This window comes from Capsicum annuum, chromosome 10 (assembly GCF_002878395.1).
Source record: "Capsicum annuum cultivar UCD-10X-F1 chromosome 10, UCD10Xv1.1, whole genome shotgun sequence".
Taxonomy (NCBI): Eukaryota; Viridiplantae; Streptophyta; class Magnoliopsida; order Solanales; family Solanaceae; genus Capsicum; species Capsicum annuum.
Genome location: NC_061120.1, coordinates 221,314 through 238,993, shown reverse-complemented (window position 1 = coordinate 238,993; position 17,680 = coordinate 221,314). Strand labels below are relative to the sequence as shown.

Genomic DNA, 17,680 nt, shown 5'->3' with positions numbered 1-17,680 from the left:
TTATCATAAACAATTATTTTCTTTTGTTATCTATACAAAATCTTTAAATATTATTGCACAATTGTCATTGCTAATCAATTCAATCAATCATAGTACTATCAATAGTTGTACTTCGAATGCCATTATTTTTATTACTATAAATTAATTTTAGGTATGGTTCGTCACTACATCAACCATCCAACCATATCAAGCCAAACCAAAGGCCATAACCAAAGAGAATACCCAAACACAATATTCTAATCAATCCCAGATGTAATATGACGTAACAGTGAAAAATCATGTCCGATGATGCCAGCCTCCCGGCTTATTCCAATGTCAAGGCCGATTCCGCCCATACCAACCCCCAGAAGTACCATAAAGCCTTTACCCAAAAGAGTACATAGATCTGGTTGGGACATACCCCCCAACCATGGCCAAAAACAATATCCAAAATAAAGTCAAAACGTCTAACAATATCCATAACATGAAATAATGACTTTTGAAAGGATGGAAGCTCACCGCTTCAGTTCAAATGTTGTCCCCGAGTCAATCACTATATAGGAGGAGTTGAATGACCGGTTCCTGCATAGCGTTGGTATACAACTGCCAATAGATGGGTTAGCGAGTGACCGCTAGCATGAATCTTAGGATAAGGATAAAATAATACCAGCTATAAAACCAAGGAAAACCATCCAATGCAACCAACCATACATATATAAATATAACGATGCTGGGAAAATGGGTCGAATTTAACATGCCTTTTGATACGAGTCAAATGGCCACCTTAGCTTTCGATGACATCATTTGAAGTCAGTACGTGGGGCATCAAGCTTTGGTCACATTGAGGACACGGGATCCTACATGGAGGGGCCGATTTGAGTACACCAAAGAGCAATCCCATGTGTGAAAGATTGCTTAGAGCATTAAAAATTGAGGACTTACGGTTTTGGGCCTTTATTAAGGGCATTTTGCTCACTTAGCCTTGTCAAAGTAACACTCCATGACCACCCCTTTTCATTAAGGGTATTATGGTCATTTTGTTATATAATTAGACTATAAATAGGTTCTATTAGTTCATTTGCTGGGGAGTTTTGAATTATGAAAGATTGAAACACTTGAAAATCCTCTCTTGAGAGTAGACCACCTTAGTATAGTCTTAGTTAGGACTTGGAAAAGTCATCCTTAGTATAGGGCTTGGAAAAGCCAATATTGTTCTTTACTTGAAAACGATGGATCTTGAGGTGAGTCGATTACCTTGGCGGTCACAGTAAGAGTATTAGGGGTTAGTGCTGAAATACATTTGGTTCTTAATCTTGTAATAATCTTGGTCTCACTATCTATCTTTATTTTTTTATGCAATTTCCCTTGTATTTATGTTGAATCTGTGTCTTAATTCATCTTGTGTCATTGTTATCATCTTCATCTCCTCTCTTTGGTTATAATTTTGGTTTCTAGCTTTGTTTTTCGTATCATTTGGTATCAATCTTGGGCTTGCTTGTTAGAAAATTAAAAAAAAGTGTTAAAAACTGAAAATTCTAGAAAAATAACAATCTGTCTGTGGTTGTGTTCTTGGCCAAAATTGTGTTCTTGTTGTGTCTTGGCCGAGATTTGTTTATTGTGTGGCTAGATCTAGTAGTGTTCTTGATTGTTTTGTTATTTCTAGTGTTAGTTTTCTTGTCCACTAACACTTTGAGTCTAGATCTAAACTTGAGTTTGAACTTGTTGAAAGTTGTTGTTGTGAACATAAGCTTGGCTAATTGTTGTTGACCATTGTTGTGGTGGACTGTTTTGGCCGTGTGGTTTCTCCTTGATGTTCTAAACTTGACCACGTGATATTGTTGTTACTTGGTGGCTTGAGAACCATTTTGTTGAAGTTGTAGTTGTCTTGGCCAAGTGTTGGAGATATTGTTATTGTGGATTGGAATTGTTGTTATTCTTGAAGATTGTTGTTATTATTCTTGGTGTGGTTGTTGTTGTTCTTGAAGTTCTTGACCTTCCTTATATATTGTTAGAACATAAAGTGAATGTTAGATCCTAAAAAGTGTATGTACTTATTAGTCTTGAAAGACCCCCAACCACCAAAAGACTTTATATCACTTCTCAACCTCTTTTCCATGATTTAAGGACCCATGTTTTAAGGAGAAGTACAAGAAAAAGTCAAGTCTTGAAAATTGAAAAAGGCCCTAAGACTTATTTTCCCTCCTAAAACAAATTCCACCAATCCAAATTAATTTTTGACCAAGACTTGAATATTTGAGAATAACCACTTGATAAAACTGAACCAATACGTGGATGCCATATCATCACTGCTACTGTTCACGCAATATTTTCGAGCTCAAAATTTTAGATTCTTAGTTTCATTTTTATTGTCCCTTAGTTTTGTTGTTGGTTCTAATACTAATTAGCAACTAGTAATCACCTACTTAGTTGTAGATTAGTTGTTGAGTTTGTTTTTTTCATGTCTTCGTTATTTATGTGCTTTTCTTATTTTTAACTCGTCGTAACCTCTTTATTTCAAGTTCATAAGTAGATTTTGTTTTGTGTCTTGAGTCGATCAAACAAGAATCTATTCCGGCCGCCAAGTAGAATTGACATCTTATTGACTACCGGAGTATAAGCAACTTTCAATATTCGCCGCTCCAAATTGTGAGGATCACAAAAGTGAGTGAATACGAGTGTTGGTGAGGAGCTTTTACTACTAATCTTGTTTGTTCATTTTGTAGGTTTAAAAGGTAGTATAAGGGGAACATGTCTTCGATAGCCGGAGATTATTGTGACTACAACATGAGAGACTATGATTGTAGTGAGGGTTTTATAGCTACGAAGCTAAGGGAGATTACGGAGGCTATGAAAATAGCCATGATCAAAACTTGGGTAGATTTGAGAGTTACGATTTTGAGGAAGAAAATGAGGTAAATGAAGTGCATAGTATTTATGGGAAACTTGGAGATGATATAGGACCACATGATGGATCTTATGATGACGTTGGGGCATATGAGGAGTCTTACAATTCTCATTCTGAACCTGGATTTGGTGTTAGGTATAACCCTTTCGTTTGCAAAACTTATGAGAGCTATGATGAGAGTACACGTGAGGAGTGTGAAGATTTATATTCTCCACCTTGTAGTACTTCTTACCAAGATCGATATAGTACGAATGGTTGTACTAGCTCTAGTGGAGGTTGTCCAACGAGAAGAAGAGGGTATGTATCTCTAAAACCGAGGGGTACTCATGTGCTTTATAATGTTGATTCGAGAAAGAGTGTACACTCCGGAAAGGTGACCATTTGTGGGATATCGGGCTGCCTCTTTGTATTAAACGATAGGTACTATAGTAACTACATCGTTCCATCCATGTTTAACTACTTGGGATTGTTTCGTGAGCCTTTATTTGTTCCATACTTCTTGGACGGGTTTAAGGTTACCGAGAGGGTTAAGGTTGTCATCTCCCAATTTGAATATCATGAGGAGGCATGGTGCAATATTCTTCCATTGACATACGGTCATATATGCTTAGGTGCCGATTGGTTTGCATAACATAGAGTTCCAAACATGGAAAATTGGCCAAATGTTGTAAGAAACCAATGGGGGAATCGCCTCATGATTTACTTGTTGCCCAAGCCACGAAGAAAAATGCCTACCTACTCCAATCCGAATTATTATGAGAGACAAAAGATTGAGGGGAGTAAAAAAGTGCAAGGTGGTAATCTGAGAGTGGAAAAAGGAGAGGTTGTGTGGAGCGAAGTGAGGGGATTACCATCAAACCATGCTAACATCGGTTGTCCTTCTATTTCTAAGGACATTTATGTAGGTACCAACATGACAAGCGAAGGCCAACAATGCCAAAAGGTAGTTGTTGCCCAAGCTTGTGGAGGACCTTCACACCATGACAAAGAAGAATCTACTCAAGGACTTCAAGGTAAAATGGCTAACTCTTACACTTTCATGCATGCGAATGATAATTGTGTGGCTAGTAGCCCATTGAGTGTGAGTTGTAGCTTGCCTATATATGAGTCTATTGTTTCTTTGCCACTTGATGATGATGTACGTGTGTGAGTATGGATACACTAGTTGATCCCATTGATGACCGAATCGACTCTTCTTGTAAGATCGATTTATGTCCACCTAGTGTTGAAACCATTGTGTTGAATGAAAGTACATTATCTTCTAAAATTGGTGTTGATCAACTTATGTGTGAAAATTACCCACCACTTGAGGATGTGTATGATATGATTAATGAACCTCAAGTGTGTGATGATGTTAAAAATGTTGATCAAAGGAATATGAGTGAACTCGAGAGCTATTCTTGGGATAATCTTGAACTTGAAATCTTTTTGAAACTTGTTATTAATCTTTTAGAGAGTGATGAATGTGTTTGTTCCGAATTTGTCCGTGAAATAGATCATGTTCTCTTTAGGTATAATGTCTTGTTTGGAGATGATATAACCACTCCTAATGAACCTAATGGTGAAAATAATGGTATAGCTTGCCTTAAAAGCTATAGCCGATATGCTAACCCACTATGGTATGGCAACATTCCTCCTAAAGATGGAAATCTCTTCTTGGAAGATGAGAGTACTCTTAAGGGTAAGGGATGTGTGGTCTTGGAAACTAATTCTCCTTCTACTTTGTGTGACTTTATTGTTGAGAGTACTCATGGTTATGATTGTGAAACTAGTAGTGAGTACACACATAAGGGCACCTTAGTAGAAGTCGACTTGAGTGATACATTTCCCTACTCTCTACTTGCTTTGGATAATATATGCTATTGTAGAGAGTATGCCGTTTAGTTTGGGTGGAGACTACGGGAAATGGGAGTATTGTCTAGACCCGTGTCTATGACCACTCTTCCCGTTTGACCCCAATGCCAAATATAGATTTGATGATGATGGTGCACACAACTTGTTACTTGGTTTACACTACAAGCAAAGTATCACTTTTGGTGAATTCCATAGCCAAATCCTTTGTGCATTTTTCATTAATTATTTAATATTTAGTTCAAAGGATCCTTGGTTATATTCTAAATATGTGCAACCTTGGAATTTTAAGGTGATTTGTCGTGCTAACCCTAACCTTCATGCTATGAGGAGTTTGTATTTGTGTGTCATTTCTTTGGTTTTGCAAGGTTTGGATTTGAGGTCGAATCCTTTTCAAGAAGGGGAAGATGATACGAGTCAAATGGCCACCTTAGCTTTCGATGACATCATTCGAAGTCAGTACGTAAGGCATCAAGCTTTGATCGCATTAAGGACACGGGATCCTACATGGGGGGCTGATTTGAGACACCAAAGAGCAATCCTACGTGTGGAAGATTGCTTGGAGCATTGAAAATTAAGGACTCACGATTTTGGGCCTTCTTTAAGGGCATTTTGTTCACTTAGCCTTGTCCAAGTAACACTACATGATCAGCCCTTTTAATTAAGGGTATTATGATCGTTTTGTTATATAATAAGTTAAACTATAAATAGGTTCTATTAGTTCATTTGCTGGGGAATTTTGAATGATGAAAGATTGAAATACTTGAAAATTCTCTCTCCTGAGAGTAGACTACCTTAGTATAGTCTTAGTTAGGACTTGGAAAATTCATCCTTAATATAGGACTTGGAAAAGCCAATATTGTTCTTTACTTGGAAACGATGGATCTTGATGTGAGTCAAATACCCCGGAGGTCACCGTAAGAGTGAGGTTTTTATTATTACATTTATTAGGGGTTAGTGCTAAAATACACTTGGTTCTTAATTTTGTAATAATCTTGGTCTCACTATCTATCTTTATTTTCTATGCAATTTCCCTTGCGTTTGTGTTGAATTCGCGTCTTATTTCATCTTGTGTCATTGTTATCATCTTTATCTCCTCTCTTTAGTTATAATTTTGGTTTCTAGCTTTGTTTTTTGTATCACCTTTAAAACCTTTACTTGAGTTGTGTAGCTTGGCCGTCCTAAACTACCCACGGGCTATATGGGTTCAGTTCCTCCTGCTGAAATGGGCCCAGTGCTATAACGATCCAATTTGCTGAACCGGAATTCTACATGGTACTCATGACCCTGAGGGACCACAAGCCAACCCATGACTGATATTTGTACCTGTATACTACATAAGATAACTTAATAATGTGAAAATATGCACTGAAAGGCCATAAGGTTCAATACTGAACATAACTGAATGATATAACATCTGTGTGGGGCAATAGAATACCCAAAACAAAACTAAAAATACTGAAGTCTGAACATAATAGTCTATATCTAGTTTGCATCTAGTCTAAAAGACTCTACTTTCTGAAGAATCTGAATAAGGAGTTGATGGGACATGTCCCCAACTAACTCCAACTAATAAGCTAATCAATGAGATAATGGAAAATCATTATGTCCTCGAAGGATGAGGACTCACTTCTACGAAGGATGAGGACTCACTTCTACTCTGACTGCTGAAACTGAAATCTACTGCTGATCTAGAACTCGTGTCTCTGAACCTATGGTGTAACATAAAAAGAAAGCACCATAGCGCGAATGCGTCAGTACATATATACCGAGTATACATGTGAGGTAGGCTATATGCAATGGTTCACATGCATGAATAATGCTAATTGGCTGTCTAACATGAACGTGAGAATACATGCATAAATACATAACTGTAACTGACAACGTGATTTTGTGATTTATGAGTCTGTATACTGATAACGTGACATACTAGTAACTGATATGACTGATAACATGAAGGACTATATCTGACTAATGCTGATAACATAGGTGACTGTATCTGAGTATAACTGATAACGTGGGTGACTGTAGCCGACAGTCCTGAATCTGATGGAACTATCTGAGTTCCGTACTGTATCTGAGTTGACTATATCTGACGGTCCTGAAATCTGAAGAACTATCTGAGTTCTATTACTGAGACTGATTGACTGTATCTGACAGTCCTAATTCGGTAACATGAAACTGTGAGAAGTAGTATCTAACCGACATGCCCCAAATGTGCTATAATAGTTGAGCTGGTGTCCAATCTATGCCCTGATTGGAAGGGTGTCAATACCGCGCCACTGGTAAGGACAACATGTGAGTAACCCTCATATAGAAGGTAACTATAGCGAGAACGGCGGGAACCCTTACATAACAGGTTAAGCCACCTCATCTACCTTCATATAACAGGCTACGATGTCTCAAAATATGCTGGCTACATAGTTCTGAAACGCAAGGATTGCTTCTAAGAATCACACCCTCGTATAACGGGTGAGTCCCTATTCTTAGGTTCACTCGGTGCTAATTCCTACTCTCATTTGAATGGATACTGAACATGATTTACTGAACTGAACTGAGCATGGACTGAGTTACTAAATTTTCGTGGCTGACAGAATACTACTGACATCTGACAATTGACTGAGTCATGAGATCATGGAGATTTTTCCTGAGTCATAAGACTATCTAAAGTCTAAGAGTTTATAGCTTGACTGAAAGTATCGTGAAAATATGACATAAATCTAGGCACACAGCTAATATTTCGGGTACAAGTACCCCAGGACTCGATAGAAGGAAACTGACATAGCATGATTTACTTGAAGACTAGACTAATATCATAATACATACTATATTCATAGGAGCCTTTCATCAAATATGAAATAGGCATAAACTTGTACATACATGGGGATTCCATGATATCATGCTGGTTAGACAATTTTTCTTCATCTAGACATTTAATCAAACATATTGTAGGCATAGTACATGTAAAACACATTATACAACAATTAAACATCAGGCTTCAATTCCAATTCCATCATACAAGGTTTTAGTCATGAGATTTTGTAAATCTTTATCTATACTAATCAACCCACATGAAATTTATCATCAAATTTTGGAATAGAAATCAATTCCTCATTTATCAACATGAATGAGAACATACAAAGCATGAAAACATGAAGAAAATCTATAACTTGTAGTTAAAAAGGATTCTTGGACTTTATGAACGAAAGGAGTCCATGAATGAACACTATGCATACCTTAGATCGTGATTTCATAAAGATTGAAGGTGGAACCTTCCTGAATTTGAATCCCCAATAAAAAACCCTAGTTTGTTCTTGAGATAAACTTGAGAGAAACTAATATGTTTTGGGTGAAAAGTGGCTGAATCACGTGTTAAAGGGATTATATAGGGGTAGGAAGTTGACCCTTTTAACCCTGGACACGTCATTAAATTTTCAGTAAAATTTCTCGAGTTGGGCCCTTGGCGCGACGCGGCGTTATCACGCCGTGTCATTGGAAATTGACAATTGGGAAACTGCACGGTGGCGCGACGCGGAGCTATCGGTTGCCACCTTGCCTATGACCTGGAAGTTTCGCGCGAAGGCTCAGGTCAGACACTGTCTCACTAAAAAGGCTTTAACTCTTCGCCCAGGTATCGGATTTGGGCGAATTATATATCGATGGAAAGCTTATTCAATTTCCCACGTGATAGGATGTGAAAATTATGGAAATACCACATGTATAAGAATTATTTCTTATTTCAAAGCAAGTTCTAACATCATTGAGATGATTTTCAAGCTAAGAAAAAGCACGGGTATTACAAGTGCGTGTAGCCGCACAACCAGAAAAGTATCCCATGGGATGATTAGTACATCCCCAATAGTGTGATATCATGCACACGGTCCACTAAGATCAATCCTTATATCGGCAAATACGTCCCCCGGGGACTGCCACCTTCCACAGCTTTGCTACACACCCCGCTATTAATGCCCACTTAAAATCGTTTCCAAATGACTAGCCAATTAATTTACCATTTTATTAACCAAGGGTTTCTAACAGTTCAAATATATGTTTAATTGTTAGAACTTGAGTTGGGATCTTTCGAAAATAGTCTCTCTACCTCAACGAGGTAGTGATAACATATGAGTACACTCCGCCCTCTCTTCACCCCTAGCAGGAATTCTAGTTGACAAAAGATAGTGATGAATGAGAGTTTTGGATCTTCAGGGTTTATTTGGGTTGAATTGTAGAGGACTTATGGTCCAGCTTCTACAAAAAATATGTTGGAATTCTAACAAGTTCGGATTCAATAAGGAGAAAATTTTGGGCTCGTTTGTCCATGAAAATTGTAAATGTGAAAAAAAGTAATTTTTGTGTTTGAAGTGAAAATGATATTTGAAGTTAGAGTTATGTTTGGTCATAATACAAAATAAAGATGTTTTTTGTGAGATTTTGCTATATTTCAAAACGTATCATAATACATGTAGATTGCACAGGAACACTTTATCACATGTGTCATGTGTTCAAATGTTCAATTGAAATGAGTCATAGATTAAGTGTTTAAGTAAAATTTACTCACAAATTTAAGAAACTGTCGATGTATCAAATCAAGTAAGCTGTCAATAGTAGTATGTGATCTTAAATAACGAGCCGAAGCTGTAAATTATAGTAAGCAAATAAATATTCGTGCTTGTACAAAATCTTTTTCTTATATACCCCAATACTAACAACTTTAGTAAGCATATCAACTGATATGGAATATTTATTTTTAGTAAGATGATCAATTAAAATAAAACGAAGAGAGTATCCAATCAAAATAAGCCACGTATTTACAAAAATTCACATTTGTCCTCCCCACCACCTCTATATAAAACACAAAAAAGGCAAAATCCAAATAAACAGACACAATTTCAAATCTCAACAACAACAACAACAATAACAAACCCAGTGTATTCCCACCTAGTGGGGTTTGGGGGTAAGATGTACGCAGTCCATACCTCTACCTCTGATGAAGTAGAAAGGATGTTTCCGATAGACCCCCGGCTCAAGACACGAGATACCACACACAAACATATAGTAAAGCACAGAAACAGATTAAAGCACAAATTCAAATATTTAGATTTTCGTGTTTCGACTTTAAAATCTATAACCAAATGAAAACTCACATAAACAAATCTAAAAGTCTAACTAACATCCAATCGAAATTAGGCACGTATACACAAAATTCCACATTTATCCTCCCCACCACCCCTATATAAACACCCCCTCCCCTAAAAAAAAAAAAAAGAAGGTAAAATCCAACTTTTTTTTTTTTTTTTTTAAACAATTCATTCCAATTTTTTTTTTTCAAAGTAAATATAAATCCACATAGACACCAAAATTCAACATAAACAAATCTAAAAGTCTAACCAACATCCAATCAAAATCAGCCACGTGTACACAAAATTCTATTTTTGTCCTCCCTACGACCCCTATATAAAACACCAAAAAAAGCAAAAATCAAACTTTATTCTCTCACTTTTTTTTTAAAAAATAAAAATCAATTTTTATCCAAACATGGCCTTCTCCTCCACCGTATCTCCCAAACATCACCGTCTCTCTTCCGCCGGCGGCGGCGGCTCCGCCTTACCTAACAATTTCCAAATACCTCTAAAACTCAACAAAATTACACTTTTGCCATCCTCTTTAAAGCTTCCGTGTTCTATTACTTGTGTTCTTACGGAAAAGCAATCAATGGCGGCGGCTGAACCGGCGCCGGTTCATCAACGTCCCGATTCGTTTGGCCGGTTCGGTAAATTTGGCGGGAAATACGTACCGGAAACGCTAATGCACGCGCTTCATGAGCTTGAAATTGCTTTCAATTCACTCGCTAACGATGAAGCTTTTCAGGTTAGCTCGCTGATGAATTATTAGTTTTTTTTTTTTTTTTGTAAGTTTTTGAATTTGTGATTCGATTTGAAAAATGATGATAGTTCAGGTAGGAAAAATGAACGTTTAATAAGTTAGCTAGGAAAAATGGACGTTTAATAGTTCAGGTAGGAAAAACGAACATTTAATAGTTTATAGTTCAGGTAGGAAAAACGGACATTTAATAGTTCAGGTAGAAAAAGCGAACGTCTAATAGTTGAGGTGGGAAAAACAAACTTTTAATAGTTTATGTAGGAAAAAAGGGAGGAAAAACGAGCATTTAATGGGTAATGTAGGAACAACCATTTAATATTCAATGGTTAAGGTAGGAAAAACGACCATTTAATGGTTCAGGCAGGAAAAACAAACCTTTAATGGTTAAGGTAGGAAAAACGAACGTTTAATAGTTCAGGTAGGAAAACGAACGTCTAATAGTTCAGGTAAGAAAAGTATAGTGAACATAATAGTTCAGGTAATAAAAGTGAACATTTAGTAGTTCAGATTGGAAGAAAAAGTGAACATTTAATAGTTCAGGTAGGAAAAATGAACATCTTAATAGTTCAGGTAGGAAAAATGAACATCTTAGTAATTCAGGTAGGAAACATGAACATCTTAATAGCTCAGGTAGGAAACTCGCAAAGGTGTGATTTTGTTTTGATTTGCATTAATGGTGATTCGATTTGAAAAGTGATGGTAGTAAAGAAAAGTGAGCATTTAATAGTGTAGCTGGGAAACTCGCCAAGGTGTGTTTTTGTTTTAATTTGCATTGTTGGTGATTAGATTTAAAAGTGATTATAGTTCAGGTAGGAAAAATGAACATTTAATAGTTCAGGTAGGAAACTTGTAAAGGTGTGTTTTTGTTTTAATTTGCGTTATTGGTGATTCGATTTTAAAAGTGATGGTAGTTCAGGAAGGAAAGTGAACATTTTATAGTTCGGGTAGGAAACTCACAAGGTGTGTTTTTGTTTTAATTTGCATTATTGGTGATTCGATTTTACAAGTGATTATAGTTCAGGTAGGAAAAATAAACATCTTAATTGTTCAGTAGGAATGTCGTAAAGGTTTGTTTTTGTTTTAATTTGTGTTATTGGTGATTCGATTTGAAAAGTGATGGTAGTTTAGGTAGGAAAAGTGAACATTTTATAGTTCGGGTAGGAAATCACAAGGTGTGTTTTTGTTTTAATTTGCATTATTGGTGATTCGATTTGAAAAGTGGTTATAGTTTAGGTAGGAAAAATGAACATTTAATTGTTCAGTAGGAGAAGTGAATATTTGATAATTGGGGTAGGAAACTTGCAAAGGTGTGTTTTCGACCATTAAAAAGGGAACCTCGGTGTACAAAAGCCCTCCCTATGCGCGGGATCCATGAATTACCTGCAATTTTGCAAGAGGTTGTTTCAACGGCTTGGATCCCTGACCTCATGGTCGCACGACAACAATTTTACCAGTTACTCCAAGGTTCCCCTTCGTGTTTTTGACCGATGAACTTTGTTTAATTTCCGTAAGTTATCAAATTGATGATTCAATTGTGTTTCCTTTATAAGCCAAATTGTTTAGTAGTATTGAAATGTGGACTTTTAGGTTCTAACAGAAGATTTTATTAGATTGTATTGATTTTCCGGTTTGCATAAGTTTCCAAATTGGTGATTTGATTTCATTTGAACTTTGTTTCAATTTGCATAAGTTTTTCAAATTGATGATTGAATTTTCTTTGCGTTACAAGTCAAATTGTGTAGTAGTATTGTAATGTGGACTTTTAGGTTTCAGATGAAGATTAAATAGGTAGGTATGGACTTTTAGGTTTCAGTGGAAGATTAAATAGGTAGGTTGGAGGATTTTGTGAAATGTTGACTTCTATTTTGTTTGCTGATGAACTATAAATGGCATTGAATCAAAATCATCCATGTTTTTCACAAAATCCCCTACCCACCTATTTAAACTTTGTCTTTTCTTTCCCTTCAAAAGACAAAAACAAAAACTAAAATTCAATTTTCTTTTGTTCACTGTTTTATTTGAAAATATTCATCCAAGCATGGCCTTCTCTTCCACCGTATCTCTCGAACATTGCCGCTTCTCTTCTGCCTCCTCCAAACCCTAATGCACGTTCTTGATGGGCTCAAAATAGCTTTTAATTCACTTGCTACCAATGAAGCTTTTCAGTTTCTCGCCGATGAACTAATACTCCCTCTATCCCAATATATATGATGTAGTTTAACTAGACACGGAGTTTAAGAAATATGAAAATACTTTTTGATATTTGTGGTGTAAAATAAGTCATGTGACTATAAGTCATCTCATTAAGGGTGAAATTTACTTTTTAAAGGTAAATTGTTCCTCTTGTTGAGTGTGTTAACAAAGTATTACATTGGTTGCTAAAAAGAAAATAAGCTACATATAAGCTGGGAAAACCATGTGCTTTTTATGGTGTCAATGCTTTTGGGAAAACCATGTGTGCTTGGCCCAATGCGGACAATATCATTACCATTTTAAAGTATCTCCGGGGATGGTTTATCCCAACAACTATCAGGACCGATAACCGATAACCGATAACCGGGGCAATGGGTACTGTATATTCCTCTTAAACTTTTAGTTCATCGAGTGATCAACCTTGACTAACAAAGTAAGCCGGTAATGTATAGTATAGTATATGTCTTTTTACCTCTTGAATAAATGGACCCAAGTAAGACTGAGCACTCAACTTGCGATTGCAATTTCTTTTCTTCAATAATTTGTTGCCCTGAACTGGTATTTTAATATGGTGAGCTCGAAAGAGAGTTATTCTGCTGGGGCAAGAGAAGCTTCCCAAACATAGCACACTATGTATCAGATCACAGGAGTGGAACCTTTGTTGGATTCATAGAACAGTTAAAGTCTTCTGAAAATGCAATTTTAGCTATGACCTTTTCATTTTGTTAGCACCTTTCTTTTGTTCTTTTTGTTTTTGAGGTTCGTGATGTCCCTTTTAGAGTGTCTAAATCTTTTAACTTATTTATGCTTTCTGCAGAAAGAGCTAGATGGAATATTAAGAGATTATGTTGGCAGAGAGAGCCCTCTTTATTTTGCAGAGCGACTTACCGAGCACTACAAACGTCCAGATGGTGAAGGGCCACTGATCTACCTGAAAAGGGAAGATCTTAACCACACTGGTGCCCACAAAATCAATAATGCCATCGCCCAAGCTTTGCTTGCCAAGCGCTTGGGCAAGAAACGCATCATTGCTGAGACAGGTGCAGGTCAGCATGGTGTTGCCACCGCTACTGTTTGTGCTCGTTTTGGTTTGGAATGCGTTATCTATATGGGTGCCCAAGATATGGAGAGACAAGCACTAAACGTCTTCAGAATGCGTCTACTTGGAGCTGAGGTTTGTCTCCTACATTAAGAGTTATGTGATTGTTCTTAGCTTGCTTAGTTGATAACTTCTATATGCTCACTTAGATGCTTTTTCTCTATACATACATATGTGTGTGTATCCTAAATTGAATGGCAACCTTTCTTGTTTTAGTCAGTCATGTTCATTCCTCTCATAAAAAGTAGTTTTCTAACATATTATATACTACTTATAAGATAGAACGAAAAAGAATGCCAGAAGGGATATTGTTTGCTCATTCAGAAGCTATACTCTTATATTTTCTTGAGAAGAAAAGGAAGGGTCTGACATCTTATCTCAACGAATATAAAACAATTCGATTTTACAGCTCTTCTAATCAATAACCGTGTAAATTGAACTCGGAAATTCAATTTGCTTTGAAGGGAGTAAGTTTTTTGTTGTATTCGATGCTTATTGCAGTTCTGATGTGGTAAATGCACTCCATAGTTTCAGTGACCAAGAGCTTAAGTTCCTAATATTGTTAACTATGAATCCTGTAGAGCATCTCATGTGGGTCTATCTATATAATAAGGAGATGGAGCCGTTTTTAAAATCCAAGAAAGAGTCTAACAGACACAAATGCAAGGAAGAAGTCTACCTGGAAATTGCATTCTGCAACACTTGTGTAATCCCAAGTGCATTAACTTACAGTCTCAATAAAAATAAAAAGAAGTATTTTGTTAGATGGTTACTTTGGCTTCATTTTCTTCGTCTTCGGCACACGTCAAATTGCTAACTATGGCTTATCTATTTAACCATGATGATCGGAGTCTCAAAGAGTATCAGACCATTTTTTATAATTTGATAAAAGAAGTATTGAACCATCTTTTTCTCTCTAGTTGTTAGCATTCTTGACTTCATTTTCCATAATTTGCATGCAGGTTAGAGCAGTCCACTCTGGGACTGCTACCCTCAAGGATGCCACTTCAGAGGCTATAAGGGATTGGGTTACAAATGTTGAGACAACTCATTACATACTTGGATCTGTTGCAGGCCCACATCCGTACCCCATGATGGTAAGAGAGTTCCATGCGGTGATTGGTAAAGAAACAAGGAAGCAAGCATTGGTAAAATGGGGTGGGAAACCAGACGTGCTTGTTGCATGTGTTGGTGGAGGATCAAATGCTATAGGACTATTCCATGAGTTTGTTGATGATAAAGATGTTCGGTTGATTGGGGTAGAAGCTGCCGGTTTTGGTATAGATAGCGGAAAACATGCTGCAACTCTGACAAAGGGAGAGGTGGGAGTACTGCACGGAGCCATGAGCTATCTGCTGCAAGATGAAGACGGACAGATAGTTGAGCCCCATTCTATCAGTGCCGGGTAATAACTTCTTTCTTTGGTCATGAAGGTGCTTTAGCAGGTCATTATCCTTGCATTTACTCACCGGTCCATTTTCATTTTTCTTTTCTTCGCCTCCTTATCGCTTACCAGATTGGATTACCCTGGAGTTGGGCCAGAGCACAGCTTTTTGAAAGACTTGGGACGAGCAGAGTATTATAGCATTACCGATGAAGAGGCTTTAGAAGGTGACTGTTGACTTCTCTACTATTTCCTGATTCTAATATTGGTTTTTACTTCAGTTCCCTTTGAACTTACTCTTTAATAGCGTTCGTCTGAGAATGAAGTCAAAATAACACAAAATGGCTTGGACTTCGTGTAGCCTAATATTGTTTGGACCCTCCAAAATGTTGTTATCCATAGGTTGCAGTTGGATAACACCTGACAGCAGTTTGAGGAGTCCAAGCGACATAGTTTTCATTATTGCATCTTCCTGTAATAGTACATAGACGTGCCCTTTAACTTGGCTTCAACTTTCATCTATGCCCTCCAACTTTGGGCGTGCATAAGTAGACACTTAAACTTGTATAAAGTTGAACAAGTAGACATATGCGTTCAATGTGACATCCTACGTGGCCGATTCATGTCCTATGCCACATAGGGCGCATGCGTCTACTTGTTCTACTTTGTACAAGTTTAAGTGTCTACTTGTGCACGCCCAAAGTTGAAGGTCATAGATGTGAACTGAGGCTATGTTAGAGGGCATATGCTTATGTATTGTGCCTTTAAAGTTTCACTAACGTTCTCTTCCCTGTGTCGATCATCGTTTGCAGCCTTCAAGCGATTGTCTCGGTTAGAGGGCATTATCCCTGCACTCGAAACATCTCATGCACTGGCTTACTTGGAGAAGTTATGTCCTACCCTACCCCATGGAACTAGGGTGGTTCTCAACTGCAGTGGCAGAGGAGATAAAGATGTTCAAACAGCTATCAAGTATTTGAAAGTTTAATTTGAATCCCCTTTAGGTGGAGATTCATTTTGTACTTTAGAAAACTGAATGAAACAAGTCTGTTGTATTAGTTAAAAAAAGAAAAAGAAAAATGTTTTTCTGATGAATAATATATTTGTTTTAGAATATGAACAAAACTCTTGCTATAGAGTTATTCAATATTTGTCTATTGATTTTCAGACTCTTTTGTAAAATTTCTATTTGTTGTATACAAATTGAACTCTATATGGTATACAATTGTTGTGCAAATTCAAGAACCAAAACTTTAATGGTAATTGTTATAAATTAATGCCACGTGTTTGAGTCGTGAAATTAGCCACGAATGTCTCATCGCCCAGGCTGTCTACATTATACTCTTAATACGTGTTAAACTTTTTTAGAGCCTGTGCGAATGCAGAGTAATTAAAGCATTGGGTTGTCGTTTAATTTCTCGACAAGGATCATTTTGTAGGGCTAAATATTCGTGGGTCATGTGATATAGTCCCCCGAAAACAATGTAGTATCATGGAATTAGCCACGGATGCTATGTATATGTTATCGTGTTTGAGTCGTGAAATTAGCCATTGATGCAACATCGTGTAGGTTGTATACATTACATTCTTTAACATAACTTTTTTAGAGCCTGCGTGAATACGGAGTACTTAATACATCGGACTATCGTTTAGTTTCTATGTGAATCACCAAGGCAGGGCTAAATATTTGTGGATCATGTGATATTGTACTCCGAAAATAATGAAAGAACTCTAATACCATAAAATAACGATTCATAATTTTTAAAATATAATAATCTAATTTTAAATTTTTTAAAATGCTGAATCCATCGAGTTAAATGTTGAATTGGTCTTTGAATTGAACTAGAGCTACCTATATATATTAATTTAATACAATACTTATTTTTCATATATTATCTAGTTCACATTTTTCTAATTTCCGAAAAAAATTATTCCGAACACCTTTTCTTTTTCTAATTACAAGCAATTAAAAAAAATTACTTTATTTCTTCATTTCAATTACGGTCAAAACAATTTAAATTTCACTGCCAATAATTTGACTATGAATTTTTATTTTTTTTAAAAAGTAAAATTTTATATATTTGAAAATTAAGTAGGCATTTGATCATGAGAATTTTTTTACTCTTCCTGAAAAATTATTCCACTTTAATGAAAAAAGTAAAAAAATAATATTGTTTAGATAGAAGAATTATTTCACTAAATTTATTTTTGACAAAGTGAAAACAAGTTTTTCTTTTCGACTCCTGTTTACCAATCACAACTTCAACTTCAACTCTAATTATTATTTTCGTAGCCAAACAAAAGTTAAATAAAAGAAAACCAACATGAATTATAGTGCAGTGAATGGGGCTGCTTCACACTTAACTAGAGGTGGAGGTTTCCTGTACAG

The 17,680-nt window shown here is 36.4% G+C and overlaps 1 protein-coding gene across 1 annotated transcript; it reads left to right on the top strand.

Annotated features, from left to right (window-relative positions):
- Nucleotides 1–10,000: 10,000 nt before the first annotated feature.
- Nucleotides 10,001–16,528, top strand: LOC107845489 (tryptophan synthase beta chain 1). Its single transcript, XM_016689840.2, has 5 exons — nt 10,001–10,603; nt 13,626–13,982; nt 14,870–15,312; nt 15,424–15,518; nt 16,104–16,528. Exons 1-5 carry the CDS (start codon nt 10,271–10,273, stop codon nt 16,277–16,279), a joined length of 1,404 nt encoding a protein of 467 aa, XP_016545326.1. The 5' UTR covers nt 10,001–10,270; the 3' UTR covers nt 16,280–16,528.
- Nucleotides 16,529–17,680: the final 1,152 nt, after the last annotated feature.